Consider the following 22,797-nt stretch of genomic DNA (forward strand, 5'->3'; position numbering starts at 1 on the left):
AACATGCGACTTTGTCCTAGTTCAAGTTTTACGAGTTTATTCTTGCAATTTTGGGCTAAAAATAAAATATTTTCTTCAACATGACTTATAAACTTGTATAATTGGCACAAACTGAATTTCTTTTTTTTTTTTTTTTTTACAAAATATTGTTTCCAAAAAAACATCAAAAACAAGAAAAATGTTTTAATCTGTTTTGTAGTAAAATACCGTCAAAGATTTTCACATTTGCAACTTTTCTAGTCAAACTCAGAACAAAATGTTTAGATTCGACCAAGATGTCTTTAATATATTTAGTGACATGACAGAAAGTTAGAAACAACGAGGAATCCTTTCAAACAAAACATATTTAGAATAAATGCACTTAAAGTTTCACATTGAAAGTGTGGAGAGCTGATGAAAGGAACAACGAAGGCAATGAAAGGTTCTGAACGCATTGGAGCGAGTTTGTAGCAAAACTGGCTCCGATCCGCTCAGATATCCCATATAAAAGCACTTATGAGGGCTAAAAACATTCGTCCCTCTGGTTGCATTGATAAGTTTGTTTGCTCTGTACATATCAAGGCATCTTTCTTATTTTTTTACTTTTCTTTTTTACATGAAAACATATTCACACAAAAAAGATCACAAAGACGGTTTGCTATTTCAGTTGCTTATCTGGTAAACTTTAGTCACAGCTATGTATAAAGTAAGAGGCTTAAGGTTAGCAGAAAGTAACATGATGCTGCTTTCACAACAAATCTGTGCTTTTCCTTCAATAGTGGTTGAACCAACAAAAACAAAAAACATTCAGGAAAACTGGAATTTCAGTCGCCTTTCAGCACCATCGGCTTTATGCCACGATGTTCGTCCAGAGAAAGAAACGTTTGATTATTTCTGGAAGAGATTCACAGAAAATATGGCTGGAAAAATAAATAAAAACACACAAAGTGACCTAAACGTGTAGTAGAGCAAGCATCAGTCTTCGTTTTCACAACGAAAATAACATTTCAAAATTAATTTCTGAGATAAACTAGCAAGAATTTCATTTTATTAAAGTTCAAAAAGTTTTGAGGAGTTTGATTCATTAAAGTGGAAATTTAAATCATATTTGGTACCTCAAACCTAAATTTTAGTTAACTTTATTCTTGCTAGCAATTTAGCATTAGCCAAATAAAGGGCTAGCTTGACTATGATGAAAATAGAGAGAATAGTTGTTTATCAACAACAAGATCAATTTACCACATAGAAGTTTTAGTGAAAACATGAAAAATGTTTTATCATTTAATAAATAAACCAAATGTACAAATGTTAACTGCTGTTAGCAAATGGATGCTAATTATCATTTTTGTAACAATGTCTTCAGTTTCATTACTTTCATCCAGATTATAAAACTGTTAAATATCAACGTTGAGCCGTTTCATGACTTCACGATGAAAGCTGATTTTCAGACAGCTAGCTAGCTAACATGGTAAACATGCTAACACCTTTTGGGCTAAGCTCACCTTGTTCACTCATTCAGAATAAAATGTAGTTGTTCAAATTTGGGACATTTTTCTGAACTGATCATAAAAATGTCTAACCATGAAAACGACTTTTAGTCATTTTGCACTGTTGGAGTTTTTAGCTTTTCTTAGTGGAAAAAAATGGCTGACAATATAAAAGCTACAATTACATATGATTAAAGTGGATTATATTTCAGGTTTTTATAACTTCTCATCCGCATAAACAAAGAATTTAATTTGTACACAACGGACATAAATTTGATTGCTTGTAGAGGTAGTAAGGGGCTAAAATGGTAAAGACATAAATTGACTTGGAAAATGTCATTATACAATCTTAAATATGCTAATTATAAACAATATGAACTATGAACTGACCATGAACCTTTGCAATGTATGCTAATAATTTGCTACAATTAATGTTTTCTTATATTTGATGCAACATGCTAACAAAATTTAAAAGTGGCCTAAAGTCTGTTTTACAGTGAATGAGAGAAATATTCAAACTCGGCCCAAAATCTGCTAGCAAGTCGAGTAACTTCTCAAATTTTCATTCATGTTGGTAAAGCTACACATTTTAACGAAACAAATACTGAACCACATGAGGAAACTTTGTTGTGTTGTATAAATACTTTGTGTTCTGGACTCTGAATTAAGCCGGCTAACATTAGATGAGCCTGAAGTTTCTGCTTGTCAACACTGAAAATAGACAATATCACAACATTTTCATGGACAGTTACTAAAAGAAAGCAAAACAAACACTTAGACATGTCCAGAAAATCCCTCGTCACTTTAAAAATCCTTTTAGCTCCTCAATACCAATCCTCCTGATTGTTCAGCTCTGGTTAGAGGAAAGCGTTTTAACCAATCAGGGAAGAGAATGTGGAGCTTTAAATTTACAACACTAATGTAACTGTAACAAGCTAGGCTATCTGTTGACGTAGCAGGCAGCTAGCATCAACTGAAGGTAAACAAGAGTCAAGAGCGAGCTTTGATTTCATCTTTTCTTTCAATCAATGCTTTAAATTTTAGCTAATGTTAGCATTTTCCCCAAAACAGAATAAATCTGATAAGAATTTTTAAAAATTTCGTAGTTATTCTTCTGAAATTTGGTTTGGACCGACAACGAACAACGAACTTTTGCAGTTAGATGTTAACTTTGTAGCTAACATCTAACTACAAAGTTAATGTTAGCAATGAACGTCTAACTTTGTAGCTGTTCACTGCTAACATCTACAAAGTTAGCAGTGAATTAAGTTTATTAAAGTTATTAGTCCTTAAAAAAAAAAAAAAAAAAAAAAACTGTGGTTTGTTACTTTTCACCCAAAATGAACGAAACATTTCGGTTAAACCATCTCTTAGTATTATTTTAGCTTATAAGATCGTAGCAAACAACAACGGTGTTTTAGCGCCTTTGTAGATAGAAAAAAACTTACAAAAAATAATTCGGTAAATTTACCCCAAAAGAATTTCTGAAATTTTCTAAGAAAAAGCTATGTAATTTCTAAGTTTGAAAAGGCAAAAAATTTGCTAGAAAAAAACTAAAATTTAGCAGAAAAAAAAACTTCTGAAATGTTACTTTCTTCAAAATTTCAGAATTATCTCAGAATTTAAGTTTTTTTCAAGCAAATTTGACTTTGAAACTCAGAATTCTTTTTTAATTTCTTCACAATTAATCTAAAATAATAGATATATTTTTTTCTATCTACATTGGCTCTAATACGCCATTGTAGCAAAATCTTCAGCTTGTTAAAAACTCCTTTCCTGTGAAGTGTCGCCCTCTGTTGGTCATGAAACAATATGCAGCTTTAAACCTTTTGCAGACAGGGAGGCCATGTTTCGCATCTACAGTCACTTTGCGTTTTAGGTTTAAATACGATTCTTTTCTAAGAAGTCGATGCTTTAATTCATTACTGTTAGTAACAGATTTTGCAGTTGTGATGTCTGTCTGGTGAAATAAATACCACTGTGGGGAATCCCACTGAGACAAAATGACTCCCACACACCAACTAAAAGGCAACAAAAACATATTCAAGTCTCTTTTCTGTCCAGAGAACAAATCCAGAAATTAACACCAACAACCTTCAGCTCCTGATGTGCTTTTACCGCGTTAGTGTTGCTGTTCTGTAAGAACAAAGACCGATTCATTTCCTCGGTCGCTTGCTGGTGTTCGCTGCCCAGTTTGATTTTCTCATGCACTGCAAAAAACACAAAATCTTCCAAAGTATTTTTTTGTTTAGTTTCTAGTGCAAAAATCTTGGTGAAATGAGAAAAAACAACATACAAGTAACTGTTTAGTAAGTTATAAGAGCTTGTTTTACGTAAATAATTCATTTATTTTGATTTTAAAAAGTACTGGTTCCACTGGCAGATTATATTTCACAGCAACCTCAGCCAAGCAACCCAGTTCCAGTTCGCTTTACATTGTCTCCGTTTCATGAATGAAATAATCAGTGGAAGTTGTATTTTTTCATCAAAATAAGTGAAACAAGCTCCTATATTTTGCTCAAACGATGCTTGTAAGTTGGTTCACATGAAATAAGACAAACGTAAGATATTTGTGCAAGATATGAGAAAAATACAGGAAGATTTTTGTGTTTTTCAGCTTGAAAGGGCTTGATAAGTGGTCAAAACTTTCCATATAAATAAATCTGGATATTTTTTACTTTACTACTACAGGGAACAACTGGCTGATATAATTTCTTGCAGATTATTAATAAGCGCAGCAGAAACTTTTTCTCCTTTTTGGTTATTTTCAACACTTCTGAACATTTAAGGCTAAAAAATGATTTTGAACCCAGTTCCTCTGTTTTCCAGTCATGAAATCTGCTGATGTTACGTAGAGTTGTGGTATTTTGTAAAGCACTTGATTCGTTTCAAGGTCAGGCGGTTCCTTGTCCAGATTGAGCCCAAACAGAACCGCCTTTCAGTCGCAAGTCTCACAACTTTGGAGTCCGAATTACAGTTTCGAGGAAGTTCCTGAAAATAAACAACAAAATCCTTCATGATGAAATGATCGTTTCACAGCAACAGCTTTAAAACCGTCGACTGGCCCAGACACCAGGACCGGGGTTCTGGTTCTGAGTCCAGTCCAGTAGAAGTGGTTCAGGTCCAGCAGCACAGTAAACTCATGTCCGGTGCCGTCCGACACGTTTAGTGTTTGTGATCTGAAAACGATCCAGATTCTGCATTTTTCCAAGATCCGAACAAAAACCAGATCAGATCCATCCGATTCCAGAAGAATCACAAAATCCAGTAAATCCAGTCGTTGCCACAGTAACTCCTGAATCCCAAACAGGAAGTGGCAGCAGCGGGTGTTGTTGTTTTTGTGTGTGTTTTCCGCCGGGGTCACAGGTCACATGATGCCGTTGGTGACGTACTGGAAGGAGTCGTAGAGTTTTGTGGTGATGGAGCGCATGGATCCGTCCACCAGCTGCTCCACCAGCAGCTGCAGCTGCTCCTCCGTCAGGGACATGTGGAAACGCTCCTTCAGGCCCCGGATGGTGCTGGAGCCGTGGAAGCAGGGCAGGTGGGAGCCTGGACCCAAAACAACAAAACATTAAAGAAAATCTATTACGCAAAATTCACATTTTGAACAGTTTCTATATTTCCACTTGCTTCTAAAATCAACCAAAGTGCTTAAAATAAACCAGCTCAGCTGTTTCTGGTGTCTAGAAAACGAGTCCTTTCAAAATCTCCGGAATGTTGAGTCATACTGAACTGTTGCCTAGCAACCCAAGCAGAATTTGTTTTACCACTGTACAATGGCTGCTGGAAAAGATGACCATTTTGTTGCTGACTCGTCATTAAGAAACCACTTGCTACATTCTTGTTCATTTTGCAGGAGGCTCGACTTCTGCTTTTCAAATATGCACGGTTGTATCTTTTTGCAGCCATTTTTTAATTATTATTATTTATTTATTTAATTAAGTATTTTTTTCATTAGCTTACATTGGAAAATGAACATATGTTGAGACAACAAACAAAAGATTTTGCTCTTTGTTGGAAGAATAAAATAATTTCAGGGCCACAGATGGCCCCTGAGCCACACATTGGACACCCCTACTCTAAACAATCTGGCTAATATACATTTATTCCAGTTTTATTTAAAATACATTTCATAAAACTCACTTTTTATTTTGATTGCACCACTGTTGTATCTTATTACTAGCTTATTCATTTACTCCTTCAAATTTCTAAACTGACTCTTGGATGATAAAGTAATTAAATCAGTTTTTTTACAGCTCAAGTCATAAAATGTTGTTTTAGTGAGGCTTAAACAAGCCGCTGTGCAATAAAAGAAGCTATAAAAGCAGCTGCTTCATAACTGTGGTTAATATTGCAGCAATAAAAGGTGCTTCACGGTTTATTTTTACCTTGCTGCATGATTTCGACGATCTGCAGCACCTTCTCCATGTGCTTTCTGGCTGCAATCAGACCCTGCAGCATCAGCATCTTGTAGTAAATAAACATGTCTCCATCGAGGCCGCCCATCACCTGAAACCAAAGGAAATCTGTCAAATTAAAAGCTTTTCCAGTTCAATAAACTGGTTCCCAGCTCCCAGAGGGTTCCACTCACGTCTACGAACTCTGATGTGAGTTTGAAGGCGGACGTCTCGAAGCCGAGGTTCCGGGGAGAGCTGGAGAGGATGAAGCCGAAGTCGATGTGGATGATGTGGCCTTCAGAGTCCAGCAGGATGTTCCCATTGTGTCTTTGCAGATTACAGAAAACCAGAACGGGTCGATCAGAACCAAAACATGATTCTGAACCAAAACATGATCCTGAACCGACTTTCACAAGCAAAGGAAAGAAAACTAGAGACGCACCAATCCGATACCAATATCTGTATCGGTCCTGAAACTGAATTAAATTCTAGATTGGAAGTCTGTGACGATCTATTCAGTCTAATTCTATGCTTTTTCCTCTTATAATTAGAAATATAGTTACATATATTGCACATTCTGAACTATTTGACAGAAATTTATTTCACAGAGTTATCTATTTGTGTTAAATCTTAATAAATTCAGAAGCTTTTTTTTCCTCATTAAAACCATTTTTGCCTCGTAATTAAAGAAGTTCATCTGGTAAAAATGTGTCTTTATTCTGCTAATAATCTGATTATATTCTCATAATGAAACAAATATTCTCGCAGCATGACGCTAATATTCTGGCTAATAAAAGCCAATATTTTGTTTATAATGTATTTTTCAGAAAAATAAAGCAACAAAAAAACTCCAAATAAAATAAGAAATGGTAGAAAAAAATTCAGAGATTTCATTTTTAATCCATTTACTTTAAGTTGAAGCTGAATTTGTTTTGCTCCTCCTCACCTGTCCTTGACCTGCAGCAGGTAACAGATGAGGCTGTATCCGGCGCAGCTCTGGACGAAGTTCCTCTGGGCCGTGAGGAACGCCTCGGTGGTGAAGCTGCCGTGTTCCTGCAGGAAGTAGTCCAGCAGCGACAGCTGACTCTGCTTTCTCACCTGATCAAAACGAACACAAATCAGTTTATGGTCACATTACTGTCCACAAAAACACTGAAACAGTTAAATGTCAGACTTGGGCTTTGTGGGGGTCAAAGTTCAGCCTACCTGGTGCAGGGAGACGGCGTTGAGGACGGGCTCGATCATCCCGCTGTCTGATGACATCACCAAGATCTTATAGGGTTTGATCCACAGAGGAACTCGCTCCTGCTGCCAGATGGACTGAAAGTCACAAAAAAAACATAAAAACCAGTTTTAGTTATCAATTATTCTGTTGATTAATTACATTAAAAACTCAATTTTATTTAAAAATATACAACATTTCATCTTTTGCAGCTGAAAAAGATTTAAATTATCAACACATGAAAACCAGTGCTCTTTCTGTTGGACGCAGCATCAATAAAGTGGAGGATTGATCTGTTGATCATTTATTCAATTAACTGATTAACTCTGCTACTATAACTCTGACACTGTAGGAAAATGTCCGACGGATTCTGAAAGGTGAGACGTTGAGCTTTCCTGCCAATATCGGGTAATTTCACTCCCGCCGCTGTTTGTCTTCGGTTTAATCTGATGAAACGCTTTCAATAGACGGTAAGTTGCAAAAATAACTACTAGATATTGAAAGTTCCAGTTGTTATGGACAAAAAATATTTACTCACATGACTTTTAAAGAACTTCATACAAAACCAAAAATATCCAGGCGGAGATTTGAAACTTGGGCCTTTTTACCTGCAGCTGCTTGAGGAACTGGTAGGCCAGCAGCTCCTGCCTCAGGTCGTCGCCACATTTCACGATGACCGACAGCAGCCTCCAGTTGGGCAAGTGGCCGTAAGGAGAGCCTTCTCTGATCCGCCTGACGTTACCACAGAAGAAGAAAACTCCGGTGAGGAGACAGTTTGGCTTCCAGCAGCGTTTATCAAACTTACTTAACACAAACTTAAAATTGACCTGCAATAACATCTAAATGTATACAATCTGAAAAGAAAGTATTGTCTTCTTTGCTCATACTGACAAAAAAGTCTGAAAATTTTCTTTGTAAATGTGATCAATGTAAATGTTTCTTCAGTTTTCCTTTTCAGTGACCCGACTTTACTCCATTTATTTATTATTATCATCAAACACAATCATTTGGTAAGCTAGCTGTAGCATTGTCCTTGAGCTCACGGCTAATGAATGGTCATTGTCCTTGAGCTCACGGCTAATGAATGGTCGTTTACATGCAGTACCTAGCGGGCCACCAGGGGGCGCCCAGGAGCCACCGTTTGAGAAAGACTGCGTTAGAGGACCAACCTGACTTTCTCCTCCCAGGGTTCCTTGAGGGCGACGGCAGACGGGTCCTCCGGGTCTCTCCTGAACGTGGTCGGAGTCTGAGCGAGGTTCTCCGACAGGCGGCGTCTAAAAACAAACATGGAGGCAGAAATCAGACAACCAATCAAACGACGCTTCTTCACTGCCTTCAAGAAACGCCAAAAGCTCAAAATTGTGTTTATGTTTACCTTAGCCGAACACAAATTAATCTCAGAAATTGAACATTTCTAATGGAAACACAGCTTCTGAAGCATTAGCATGAAAAAAATGCTTTAATCTGTTGATTTTACCTTAATTTTTGTGATCACAGAATTGATTTATTGATATAAAATTTAGTGTTGTCCAGCTAAAAACCAAACAAAGATTTATTTATGAGTCCCTCCGGAGTCAGGAGGGACTCATAAAGAGCCACGGCGGGCCGGGTTTGGCCCCCGGGCCTGGAGTTTGACTCGAACCTGATGTCCCCAGCAGCGATGAACACGGGCTCTTTGCTCTCCAGGCTCGTGATGCTGTCGACGGAAAACTGACTGATGTTGTCGCTGCTGCTGGTCTGAGCCTCTCCCTGAAAAAGATAAAACATTCATAGTTCCTCATGAACAAACTGAGGCTGAAACAATTAATCTGATGAATTGACTATTGAATAATTATCAACTGATCTATTAATCGTTAACTGGAGTAAACAGGCTCAGAAAAGGCGATTTTCACAACACAATCATTAAACTAAAACTGCACAAAAATATAAACGAACAGAAAGAGCTACTTTATTGAATTTTTAGGCAATAAAATCTTCTTGTCGAAATAATTAATTATTTGTTTATTTGCCTCTTAATGCATTTTTAATATTGCATAAAAAAAGGCTAAATTGTTAAATAATTTTTTTCTGTCTTATTAATCTGCAAAATAATCGATTAGTGAAAAATGCAGTCGTAGAGGAGCCTGAACGCCGTTACCTCCACCTGCAGCTGTCCGATGTCGTCGGTCGCCCAGGCGTCGTCGTCGTTGTCGTAGTTCGGCACGGTGGAGAAACTTCCCGCTCTGTGCTCCGAGGTCATGCTGCTGCCGTTACCGGGCGTGCCGCAGTCCAGGTTCTCCGCTGAGCGCGCCGAGCGGATCCGCGTCTCCGGGATCCGCGTGGGAACCGGAGACGTCTCGAAGCTGTCGCACTCCAGTACCTCCACGTAGATGATGTACGGAGCCTGAAGGAACAAACACACAACAGATGTTTTTCATTATATTTTTACCATTTTTCTAACAAACTTTAATGTATTTCAGATGGGGGGTTTTTTATGTGGGAGAACAAAAAGTGCTGGATAACAGTGAGGTGGAAAGAAAATGATGCTGGTCTTCACATTTTTACAGTAAAAAAGCTGGAAAGTGCAGCAGGCACATCCAATATATTCATATCTAATGAGTCCATTACTCTTCAGATTCTAGAAAAAGCATCAAATTTAAACTATTTCCAGTAAATCTTTTCTGGTTTAGGCTTTAATCTAAACCTCTGGATATTTGGCCCGAGTTCTGCTGGATCTTTTAAAACCTCCAACAGGTTTTCTTCTAATGTAGAAATGACTCGGTTCAAACGATGCCAATTCCCACCTGCAGGTGGCACTATTTCTTACTTCTGATACTCTGCTGCTCACTTGAGTTCGAGTTAAAGTCTGTGAATGATACGCAGAGCAACAAAAAAATAAAATAGTCACATTTAAAGTCACACAAAAGCTCAAATATTGCTAAATATTTTTTGCAAATATTTCTAAATTACCACAAAAATTACAAAAACAATCACAAAATCTTGGAGGGACTGATGTGAAAAAATGTCAGTTACTTTTAAAAAAGACCCATTGAATGCAACCTTTTATTAATATTTTAACAATATCTAATAAGTTTTTCACTACAAAACAGGAGACTGAAACACATTTGTACAATGGGTTTTTTTTTCTGTTAAAATGGCACGCAAATTTATTTTCTTCATTTCAATTTGCGCAATTTCCTGTGAATAGAAAATCCAGCGATTGAACATCAAAACGATTGGATTGAAGTGATGCCAACTCCCATCTACAGGTGGCAGTATTTCTTTCTTCAACTACCTGTTGCTTCAGCTTTGACCTGGTTATGTTTCATCATTGATATTGTGAGTAAAACAAAGCCATACTTACTGTCATACGTAAGCACAAAATCTGTGATTTAAAAAGTAATTTTAACAAAACAAATTCCTTGATTAATGTTTAAAAGGTGTTTAGAATAATTTAATTTTAAATGAAGGGACAGATAATTGTTAATATTATAGCAGTGTGTTAATGGGTTTTATCAATTATGGCAGAACCGGCCCTTTAAGAACATTAATAATCTTAATCTGGCCCAAAATTAAAATGAGTTTAAATCATTTAAAGGAAGCCTCAGACTTCTTGTTGCTCTATATTTTACTTGGGGACTTCAGAGTAAAGGGGGCTTCTGAACCGACCTTGTCCTTGGAGTTGAGGACGACAGCCTGGGTGTGCGGGACCCGGCAGACGTGGTGCTGTTGCTCGGCGGTCGGTAACCAAACCCGGGCCGGCAGCTTGTGGTTGAGCAGCGACAGCTCCGAGATCAGCCGCTGCGTCTTCTGCTCTTTGGTGGGCAGCGTGGCCAAACGCTTCCCGATGCAGAACAGAGACTTGACGAACTCCCTCTGAGGACGGAGACGCTCCGGCTGCAAACAGGTTCAGATTTCACAAAGTGGAACCAAATCAATAAAACGACCCGATAATCTCTGCCACGCCTCTCTAACGCCACATGAGCACAACAGTTTCAAGTCTTTGACTGGGAAACTTTTTTTTTTTAAGAGTCAATTTCCACCAAAACAAATAAAAAACATTTCTCAAAAATTTCCCATAAAACTTTCAAATTTTGAGACAAATTTCAGAAATATTTCAGAAGTTGGCAAAGTTTTGAAACATTTTATAAGATCAATCTTACAATTTGAGTTTTTCCAGCAAATTTTCAACTTTTCAAACTCAAATTTTCATGTTTTTTCTAAAAGATTCTGACATTTGAAATTTGTCCAGAAAGTTTATGAAATTAAAGAAAAATTTTATGTTTTTCTTGAAAACTTTTACAACTTTTGTTTAGAAAATTTCTCATTTTCTTTTCAGAAGTATCTAAAAAAATTATGTACATTAATTTAATTTATTCTGGATCAATTATTTAATATTCTATCAGATGTATTATCTATTAATATTGATTATGTGTCTATTGCGATTTATTGTCATAAATTCATGACCAGTTTTGTATATTCTATGGTTATTAACAAAAATTTGTACAATGCTTTGCAGCAAATAAACTCAAACTTTTCTTGTGCTCTCTTTCGTGCTCGATGACAATACAATGAATTCTGGTTAAAGTGTTTTTAGTTTTTGCATCATTTGTTTCAGACCAAACCAGGCTGAAAGTCAAACACTGAACTCAAATGTACTTCAGGAAGAATAACTGTCTGCAAACATTGTAATATAATAATTATCTCGGCCCCTTTTTGTTGCAACATCTTCAGAGTGTCACCACCAAATGATAAGAAGAAGAAACTGTGCAACAACCAGAAACAGGAAATTAACGTCTGACAAATTATTTAATTATTGCTCAAATGTTAATTTTCATAAAAAAAAAAAGAGGGAGAAATCTCGCTGGTTAAGAGTAGTTTGCATTTTCATCATGAATATTTTAAATGGAGTCTGGCATCTGTTGCATCTGCGTTTTCCCGCCGCAATAAGACACTCGTCTTATCAAAACCCAACCACCTCCGCCGCTCCGTCTCCATGGCAACCACTCCTTTCACAACAGCGAGTTTATGTTGCGCGGCGGCGGCGTCTCATGTTCCTCTCTCTCTGAACTTCTCTCCAGTCCACTTTCATCTCTTTGTGATGCAAAGAGACAAAAGAGGAAGTTTCAAAAATCCAGGTTCCGCCTTTCAGGTACAAGATGAACAGAGAAGAACTGCATTTCAGATGACGGAAAACACAGTTCTGTAGTTCCCGTCAGCATTAAAAGACAAAGAGTCGAAAGAAAGGGCTGCACCAAATCAGAGCGAAGCTTTAAAGCCAAACTTTGTATCTGATTCCGAACCAGGAGTTCGTTTGATGCCAGGGGAACGGGCCTTCCTGAAGCCCCACAGTAAACAAATGTTTGACGCAGCTCGGATCTTGTTGCATCAACATCCAGTTGGACACGTCCGTCCCCCAGCCAGCTGTCCGTCCCTCTCCTTTTTATTTTGCAAGTTAAACAAGCTGAACCTGAAAGTACCTGCTGACAGCCGCAGTCCGTCATTTCAAGCAGCAAACATTCCTAACGTCTTTACGTCTGCGGCCAAACTCAGACAAAACGTTTGACTTTCTCAGTTGAATGCCTCGGTTGGTTACTCTGTAATCTGCACCTGAATTTCTTTCCAGTTCGGCAAAGGAAGCGAGATCAAAATCAAACAGAGCAGCTTTTCCTTATCGGCAGTTCAAAAGTTCAGCTGCAGAGAATGCAGGAGCTTTATTTCTCAGATTCAGCTTTTCCAAACCGCAATCGACTAATAAATTTCAGATTAAGTGGAAAATGAGAACAAAAATGAGAGCAGTTGTTTCTTTAAGTCGGTATTTTCTCCAATCACGTCACAGAAAATGTCTGGCTCTGAACCAGGATGTGACCAAGCTGCCAACCTGGAATGTGACAACACACATTTATCTTTTGACATCTTTGCAAACTTTAAATAGAAACCAGTTTGTCCTTCCTCAGTTGACTCGTGTTTACTTTCAGCTAAAACCGTCTGTATCCGCTAAAAACCAGACAACCATCAGATTTTCCTGCTTCATTTGGATTGTTTGGGGTTTATTTTGGATGAGTTTCCTTCAGAATCAGTTTGTTCCTGGTGCTTTTAGATCATCTGCAGATTTTGTGCAACGTGAAAAACATCTGGAATCCAAACCGGCAGCGTTTCCATTACAAAATGTCTGCAAAACTTCCTCCATATTGCACTAATGTTAAATAACACACACACACACACACACACACACACACACACACACACACACACACACACACACACACACACACACACACACACATTTTTGAAATTGTGGAAATGTAGTTAAGTCAAACTGCACACAATAACTACATTTAATCATATTTTCAAATTTACTGATAGTTATTATTGATGTTGTGGAACAAACCGTGGAAAAAATACTAAAAAAAGACCAATTTCCACTAAAGTCAGTTTTTCAAAGCATCATCATCTACAATTTATTGAGACAATAATAAATAAAAATCCTTATGATAATAAAATTTTACGATAAATGATGACTGCTCGCTAGGCCTGGACAATACGGCTCATAAACATTTATAAGCGATTCATATCAGTCGATATCAATAATTATTGATTGTATTTTTAATATTTACGGCTAAAATTGAAAACTTGTCAGTTTTAGCTCCATGAGATCATTTTTGTTTTTAGGCAGTTACCGTGGTGAAAACGTAAACTGCTGCTGCGCCAGTCACTCCGCAGCGTGTTGCTAGGTAACCAAGGAATGAGTGGGTTGCTAGGTAACCAGAGTGAGTGAGTTAGTAAATTCTACCAACTTAGCTTAGCCTTAGCTTAGCCTTAGCTAGCCCCGACAGTTTAAGCTTTCCTCTGCATGCAACTCCCAGAATGCTGTGCAGTTCTGAAGTACAGTGAAATTATTGAATATTATCTGTAGATACTGGTTAAGTGTTTGTGGTGATTTGCTGGTTGTTGTTAATTTATAGCAGCAGAAACCTGTCCTGACGTGAAAATCTCTCACCTCTTCATGGACAGCCTCAACCTTCGGGTTGCTGCCCGCCCGCCTGAGCCCAGCGCCGGGGAAGCCGCTCGCCATGGTGGCGTCTGACTTGGACCTCTGGTGGGTTCTCCTGGACGGAGAGACGAACACGTCCCCATGGTCGGGGCCGTCCGGGGAGCCGCAGGCGTCCACGTTGCTGCTGTTGTGGCGGCGGTGGCGGTGGGGCGGCGAGGGCAGCGGGCTGTCGGAGACGGACCCTGAAACGGACCGGGGCTCGTCCGACCGCGGCTTGAGGTCGTCAGACAGGATGAGCTTTCTGAGCTTGGTGCCTCTGGAGTGGCGCTGCGTGGAGATGTGCATGTCGGAGGAGTAGGCGCCCAGCAGCCAGGCGGACAGCAGGGAGAAGGTGATGCTGGACCTGCAGCGGTGGACCTGAGGAACAGATCACAAGATTGGCTTCTGCAACGCCAAAATTATGGTGCGAATGAAAAAAGCTGTAGAAAATCAATAGCTTGAGGTCAGCGTTTTAGTTTATTTTACAGAAATGTAAGACAGCATATTAAGCCCATTGTAGATGGAAATATGCACTTCTTTCCTGCCAGATCTATGCTGTAATGTCAGCATAAATGAAATAATGTTATTACATAAGGTGGCAGAAAGTATAAAACACACTCAAGGATTTTATTAAATATTGCATTGATTATTGCATAATGAAGTTTTAACGATGTTTTATTACGTTTTGAAGCCACATTTTATGTTGTGACGTAATGCGGCGTCACCAGATGTGTGTGTGTGTGTGTGTGTGGGGGGTGGGTGTGTGTGTGTGTGTGTGTGTGTGTGTGTGTGTGTGTGTGTGTGTGTGTGTGTGTGTGTGTGTGTGTGTGTGTGTGTGTGTGTGTGTGTGTGTGTGTGTGTGTGTGTGTGTGGACTCACCAGGTAAGGTTTGATGGCGTCGCCCACCTCCGTGTCCATGTGGACGTACATGTTGAGGAGCTGCGGCAGGTAGAAGTCCACCTCGCCGTCCGGGAAGCTGAAGAGCCGGTTCCCGATGTACGCCTGAACGCCCGGCTCCTTCGACTTATACAGGTAAGCGATCGCCATGGAAACGTCGAACAGCTTCGACTCGAACAGCCGCAGCAGCCACGACTGCTTGGAAGAAGACGGCGAAGGCGACTCGGACGGCGCCACAGGAGGCGTCTGCTTCGGGACGGCAGGAGTCTCTCTCTGTCCTTCGTCGTCGTTCTCCTCCTCTTCCTCTTTGATGGAGCTGGCGTCGGGGTTCACGTGCCACGGCGGGCCGCAGCAGTCGGTCGTCTCCGCTTGCTGCTGGTTCTGCTTCTGGTCGTCCTGCTGCTGTTTGTTGTCAAGCAGCTTCACTTTAAGAAGAACTTCCTGACAAGCCTTGAGAGCCACCTCAGGGTCAATCACTGGAGGAAGAGGAGGAAGTAGATGAAGACCTGTTAGCAACTCTTCTTCATCGCGTTCATGAAGTCGGCGACGTTAAATATAAACGCAACAATATGGTTTAGTTAGGAGGTCATAGAGAAATAATGCTCAAATTTCAAGGTCATACTTTCATCACATTATTCCTGCTTTCATAAACGTCAAACTAAATATTTAATTCACAAGCCCAATATTTAGTTTAAAAAATAAATGTTTATCTTTCAAATTAAATATTTAGTGAAGACGATAAACATTTAGTTCACACTTTTGCTTTTAAGAGCATTCAATATTTCAGTTCCCTGCTAAATATCTACCTCACAATTCTGTAAGAATCTAAATATTTAGTATACTAGCATTTAGCATATTTAGCTAGCATTTCTAGTTGAGCTAAATATTTAGTTTACACTTCTGCTGTTCAGAAAGCTAAGATTCATATTAGCTAAATATTTAACTAATTTGCTAAATATTTAGCAAACTAAGTATATTATAAAGACAGCAATTTTTGGGTTTTCTGCCAAATATATAGCAAGCAGTTCTTAAATAAATAATGCAAAAACGGGAATAAATTTTAAAAATCAAAATAAAATAAACAAAACAACTAAATGAATTATGAAGTCTGAAGTTGAGGCCAAAGAGCCAGACTGAAGACTGGTCTTTTTCTACCAGCTTATGGTAGAAAAAGACAAAACCAATAAATCTTGCAAATGTAAATTGTTGAGTTAATTTTAGTTTTTCATGTGATTAATTTATTTATTGCTTATTGTGACAGCCCTATGTTTAACATGCCTTATTTTTGTGACTTAAATTAATTTGGTTTTATAGCTACAGCTGCCTCAAATCTAATTAAATCGTTTCATGCTTTCTGTTTACAGCTAAAAATTATCAGCTTGGAGCCGTAAATCTGGACCTTTATCCTGGAGAAATGAGTTTACGATCAGACGGAAACTTCAGACTTCCAAGCTTTGTTTGTTAGTCGCTACCTTGATCGACGACCAGGTCCATCTCCATGGCGTCCTCGGAGATGACGTCCAGCAGCGGGCTGGGGCCCCGCTGGTCGCCGCCGCTCGACACGCCGCTGCTGCCGATGCCTTCGCTGCTGCTGCCCAGGCTGCCGGTGCTGCCGATGCTGCCGCTGGGGCTGGAGCTGCGCGGGCTGGCGCTGGGCGACGACGGCTGCTCACTGAGAGGCGGCGGCGGCGGCAGCTGGAGCTGAGGGCGAGGATGGTGATGGTGGTGATGGTGGTGGTGGTTGGGGCAGTCTGAGGAGCTTTCAGAGCAGGATGAGGATGAAGAGGAAGAGGAGGAGGAGGAGGCACTGGACGGCGAAGAAGGACAGGAGAAAGTGGTAGGAGAGGAGGAGGTTGGCGGCGCCGGCTGGGCAGAGTGGGAGGGGCTAATGTGGAGCGGGCAGAGGGCCGGGGATAAGGAGACCTCGGTGTCGGCCATTTTGGGAAGAAAGGCCTACAAAAAGAAAAGAAAATGTAAATATTACGCCTGTATAATATATTATTGGATAGTAAGTAGCAACATTCGCCCAGTTATTTGGTTTATTTATTTCAAACAAGAACAAATAATGTGAAATGTGAGATCTGTCCGACTTTCTGCCATCATCCGAATAAAACTGGTCTGTTCACCTAAAGAGTCCAAATCAGGATCAGAAATAATCATACAACATAGATCTACTCAAAAAATGTAAAAGTAAAAAGTAGCCAGTTGAGAAAGTACTAAAGAGTAAAAAGTGACTGAAGTACTGAGATCAAAACATCAATCATTTAATATTTAAAAGTTATTTCATCAATCAAATCAAAATCTAAACTCAGGTGGAAATGTTGGTATTTTAAAGACCAAACTGACAATAATTTATGAACAAAATATAACAAAATCAAACTAAGCTAAATTTTTCCAAATCAGTTTCTGTCAATAAGAAACTGATGAAACTTTAACAGAAACAGCAGGTCTTTTCTGGTGAATTTATGATTAAAACATGTTTGTTTTTCATTCGGTGGGTAAAATAATCCAGAAATTTTACTCAAATAAGAGTAGAGATATATAATAAAATAACAGCGTAGTAAAAATACTCCTACATGTGAATTTTTTTTGAGTAAATATAACTAATTGCTATTTGACTCAGGAAATGATCCATATCTGTGAAGCAGCATCAAACATTGCAGGAGGCAGGACAGGAAGTCCTCCATGCTGGATTGGTGTGCCAACGGCGTGACGCAGGCGATGTGCATCATCACCATCATCATCCTCCCCGTGTGTCTGCAGCCTGAGGAGGCGTCTTGCTTCTATTTAAATGTTTCATCAGTCACAGCGCACGGCTCCCTCACATTTCCTTTTGTTTACAGACCACGATGCCTTGGAAGCCTCTGAAAGGCTTAAAAAATAACATTTATTTTGATTTCGTCCCATTTAGAGCCATATTTTCAGACGCAGCTTCACTGAAGATACATTTTTAATTATTTTAATAATTTTTGATGAAAGAACCCAGAAAGAAAAAAAACCCTGAATTTTTAAATCTTCCTCAATTCTTTCTCTCTACAAACCGAGGGAAACCTACAACTCTGATTTATTGACAAGATCGTCAATGAACGCCTCTTACTTTTGTTTTCTTTGTGTGTTTTTTATGACTATGGATGTTTTCAGTAGACTCGGTTTGATTGGAGGCTAAAATTGCAATGTTTGTTATAATTTCAGCTGCTGCGATTCACTTTCATACTGTCCTGTGTGAAAAAAACCAAACTAATTGAAAAGTCTATTCCTCTCCTCGCCTGTGGGGGCGCTGCACCAGGAACCACTGAAGGAAACGACACAAAAACCTCAAAATGTAAACAAAAATAGAGTCAGATTTTAGCAGTTGTAGGGTTTCTCTTTTGTCTTGAGAGGTTTGTGTTTGTCTACCCTCTCTCTTGTCTATTAACTTTTATATTGATTTTAGGTATGAAACGATTAATCGGATTAATCGTAATTAATTGATTATTAAAATATCAACTAATTTAGTAAGTTATTCATTTCAGCATGCAGGCTAAAAAAAAGACTTAGTATTTGAGCCAAAACTGAACTAATATAACCAATAAAAATTTTATTTTCTTAAGAGGAACTTGAATTGTTTATTTGCGTCTTTTATTTCTAATTTTGTATCAAATAGGGTTATGCCGATGTTTTTGTTTTGGTTTTAATTACCCAAAGTTCGCTGCGCTGCAGTCCACTTTCTGCTTTTTGAACCATCCCCAGTTTTTAGATAGACTAGAGTTTGCTTCTTTGGTTTAAATCAGAGTTTGATGGTGCGTTCACACCTTCCCAAACAAATCGGACTTTCTAAATAAACAGACTTGAGTTTAATTAAAGCGGACCAAACAGAGCCGGTGTGAACACACCCTCAGGATCTTCATCTTCCTAAAGGAGTCCCTGATCACACACAGCTGGGCATGAGGTCATCCCACTGCGGAGATAGTGTTGAGCTAACACACTACTGATGCTTTCCAGATGTGGAGGCTGTTGTCACGGTGACGTCGTTTACGCAGGGGAGTGCCGACTCGCTGTAAATTGTTTCTATCAGATTTGTGTTTTGTATGCGTGCTGGGATTCACATCCTGCAGCTGTTTCTGATCTCCGCTCTCTTCTGTGACGTCTGAGGAGGCTCTCAGGTCTCACTGGCCGACCGATCCGGTTGCAGAACTCGGGTTCAGACACTCGGATTCACTTTGCTTGATTAGCCAGAACAATGGGGTGTAGACACAACCTGGCAAGACTCAAAAGCTTTCCAGATAGAAGGAGTTGTAAATAACAATTTAAAGGGCTTTTTAAAAGCAAAGTGGCTGATTATTTTTTTCATAGTTTTTAAAACTAAATGAACTGTTTAGGGAGAAAGCACTTCTAGCTGATTCTACATTTTAGATCCGATTGAATTTGTTTTGTAAAAAAGCTTCCTAAACTGTGGGCAGAAGATTTAATCAGTCTAAGATTAAGATGTTTAAGTTAAGGCTAAAACAATTAAATGTGATTAATCTGTTATTTAAATAATCAACTGACTCTATACAATCCTTGTCTGTAAATATGTTCTACCGAGAACTCAACTGGGATAGCTTTACCTTCACCTGGTTCAAATTGTATAAGAAATAATAATACAAAAAAAATCTATTAAGCAGCTTTTGATGTTCATTAATTGATCCATAAAATTGTTTTAATGCATTTCAGATATTGTGTAAAAGGGTTAAAGTGGTTCAATGAAAAATGTGCCAAATTTATCTGATTAATCGTCACAATAACTGATGAATAATCAATTATTAAAATGCAGCCTTAGTTTAAATCCAGAGTTAATGTGATTTCAGCTGCTTTGATACTTCACACAGGGAAGCGAATGATGAAACAGTTCAGAGGTCAGGGGCTGAGACTGATTCGAACAGACTCAGTGAACGCAGCGTCCTCGCAGCGATGGAGGAGGGAGCACGGGGCAAAGTGTGAGGTTTATCTCAGCCGCGCTGACGAGAACCACCACACAACAATCCAGCTGTCACTTCCACTCTGCATCAGGAAGTAAAATCCATGTCAGCCATGTTCCTTTTTTAAACAACCCACAGAAAACATACATTCCTAAATAAACATGTTCATAGTGACAAACTTAACTTGTTTGTGGCGAGAAGCCTGTGTTCGTTTTACCATCTCTCTCATGATGCTTTTATTTTGACTTCAGGGCTGAAATGATTAATCGGAGTAATCGTTATCAATCAACTATTCAAATAACCATAAACTAATTTAGTAATAAATTAATTGTGAACTTGTGAATGCACAGACTCAAAAAAGGCCATTTGCTAAAAAAAAAATAAATAAATAAAATCAACCAACATACTAGTTTAAGAAAATTAACTATTTGAATGGTGCATTCACGATTAAACAACTTTGTCTGTAAATATGTTTAAACTCATCAATTTTTAGCGTCACATGGTTCAGATTTACTAAATTAATGTCATGTTGTTGCAAGTTTGGCAATAAAATAAAAAAAATTCTTATTTAAAAAGGAATTTAATTATTTGTTTATTTGCATCTCTTTTTAAATCCGATTAATCATCTGAGCAGTGAAAATGAACCTTGTAATAATGTGGTTAAAGTTTGAAATTTCATTTGGACGGAACAAAAATTACAATTAAACGATTCCTCGAGTGATTCGAGTACCTCGATCATTAAAATTCCTCGAGGAAAATGTATGTGCCTCGAAACTTCGTTAAATTATGTTATTATTTAGCGCAGTGTTCTGGCCGGGTTATCACTTGCATTGCACGGAGCTCTCACTTCTGTCCGAGTTGTTGACGAAAGTTAAGTGTTGGCAGCATAACGTCCAGTTTTCAAGTTCGGCCTGGAATGATTTCATTGATTGATGATGATGTCTGGGTCTATGTCGTTTTTCAGGGGACCAATAAGCGCCTTAAAATAACTGGAGTACGGTATCTGATCTATTCTCCTCCAGAAGCTGCTTCCTGGTGACCAGTTCAGAGCGAACAGTGGGGAAGAGCACAGCGGGTGTATTTATACAGGTGAGCGGATTGACTGCACACTACATAATTAGTGTTAGTGAAGTTTTATGGACGAACAGGAAAATGTCTTTCATATCATCCCAGTCTCCACAAGTGGGTGGCGGAGCTCATCATGGCGGCACGTAGCTGGCAGATGTTTACAACAGCCTTGAATTAAACTCATTTTAAATGATCGGAAATGTTATTTACCTTCAGGTTATCTTTCTACTACTGCTGTAATGTTGCTAGATTTCAGTTAAATCCCTCTGTAATGCAAATAAGCAACCAAATTCAGCTCGTAAAATGTTATTTACATGTACATCAACACATCTTAAATTATAATCAAAGTAAAAATATAAAAATCACCATGAATTAAATGTCTTTTGAGGCAACGTGCGGTTTTTAGTAGTGGCCATTTTATTTGGATTACTGAGTTTAAACTAAGCATATTCTGCCCGTCACACCTGCAGTGGTTAAAAAGGTGGGAAAAACCATGGTAACCACGTCCCGCGGCCGGATACGGTTAAAAATGGACTATCACAATAAAGCTCGTGAATATTCTTCAAAATAAAAGTCGCCTTTTTACGAAGAGATTAAATTGTCAGTATATATTTGTCAAAATAAATAAGACTTACTCTTTCTTTGTCAACATTAAGAGTTAGTTTCAAAACTCAAACTAAAAATGGCAAAATAAAATACATATTCTTAAAACTATTATATGGATATTTCATTTTTATGGATTTGATTTTTAATCTTTTTTCTAATAAATATAAGATCCATGCAGAGTTCCGTACAAACCGACAATAGGATATGAAGAAATGAGGATAGAAATGTCGTTTTGAGAATAAAAGTTGGATCAATTTGAAATGAAAGTGTCTTGTGAAGATACAGGAGAGTGGCTGCCAGCAGGACAGGAGGAGGAGGAGGAGAGCCGCTCCCTCCTGATGAAAACAAACTGGAGGAAGGAGGACTATAACCGGGCTACACAAGGCCCACACCCGTGGATTTAACGACGGAGCAGCCGAAGAAGCCGCAATGCTAACAGCGGTTTAACTAAACTAGCAAAAACAGAACCGGAACGAAAACCGAAAAAGTGAAACGTAGTGAAAATACCGAGGAAAAGGGGGGACTTACCCGGCTACTTGAGCGCCTTCACTCCGATCAAAAGCTCCTAAACACAAGGTTATTATCCAGTTTGAATCTGTTTTAACCCCCCAGTTAAGTCCCGGTATTTAATCCAGGTTGTGGAGCGGGTTCTGGTCTGTGTTTTTAGGTTCCGTCACAGTCCATCTGCTCCGGGATTCCGTGGCCTGGCCGTTCACTGCTCCCTGCTTTAAAGAAGCAGTGACGCAAGATCCGTAAAGACGACCGTTGGGTACAGTCTGCAACTTCCGGTAAAATGTTCACAATAAAAGCACATTAAAATACTAATATACAAAAAAATACAAACGATTAAACCGAAATAGATTAAACTAAACTAACAAAATAATATATATATATGGAATCATAAGAACTTTTAAAAATCAAATATTTTTTATGAATTTAAAAATAAATGATTAAAATGTTGTCCAGACATAAAATGGTTTAGATTTTCATGTTTTGCCTTTTATCTCAGTAAATGAAGACAGTTCCACTGATTTCATTCCTTTTTTTCCCCCACCTTTATACTATAATAATTCTTCTCATTCGGTGTCAAGTTTGAAACGAATGGAAAGGAAAATCTTTTATTTTGAAGTTAAGACGTCATCAGGTATGAGATTCTTACAGGTGACTTGACAAAGCAGCTGTTTTTGGTTGT

General features: G+C 38.5%; 1 protein-coding gene across 1 annotated transcript; it reads right to left on the reverse strand.

The window, feature by feature from the left end:
* Positions 1-259: 259 nt before the first annotated feature.
* Positions 260-22,325, reverse strand: LOC129353282 (phosphatidylinositol 4-kinase beta-like). The gene is made up of 14 exons (XM_055022554.1): positions 22,134-22,325; positions 16,467-16,947; positions 14,977-15,470; positions 14,065-14,475; positions 10,734-10,961; positions 9,223-9,468; positions 8,728-8,834; positions 8,255-8,359; positions 7,694-7,817; positions 7,070-7,183; positions 6,810-6,961; positions 6,058-6,190; positions 5,855-5,975; positions 260-5,015 (listed from the first exon to the last, which is right to left on the reverse strand). Exons 2-14 carry the CDS (start codon positions 16,930-16,932, stop codon positions 4,834-4,836), a joined length of 2,883 nt encoding a protein of 960 aa, XP_054878529.1. The 5' UTR covers positions 16,933-16,947; positions 22,134-22,325; the 3' UTR covers positions 260-4,833.
* Positions 22,326-22,797: the final 472 nt, after the last annotated feature.

This window comes from Poeciliopsis prolifica, unplaced genomic scaffold (assembly GCF_027474105.1).
Source record: "Poeciliopsis prolifica strain line A6 unplaced genomic scaffold, Auburn_PproV2 SCAFFOLD087, whole genome shotgun sequence".
In the NCBI taxonomy this organism is placed as follows: Eukaryota; Metazoa; Chordata; class Actinopteri; order Cyprinodontiformes; family Poeciliidae; genus Poeciliopsis; species Poeciliopsis prolifica.

Excerpts from the sequence above, each read along its gene's own strand:
- LOC129353282 (XM_055022554.1), bottom strand. The coding sequence starts at position 16,932 with ATGGCCGACACCGAGGTCTCCTTATCCCCGGCCCTCTGCCCGCTCCAC. Across the intron at positions 15,471-16,466 it reads GGACCTGGTCGTCGATCAAG|TGATTGACCCTGAGGTGGCT; the intron begins GTAGCGACTAAC and ends CTCTTCCTCCAG. Across the intron at positions 5,016-5,854 it reads CGTCGAAATCATGCAGCAAG|GCTCCCACCTGCCCTGCTTC; the intron begins GTAAAAATAAAC and ends TTTTGGGTCCAG.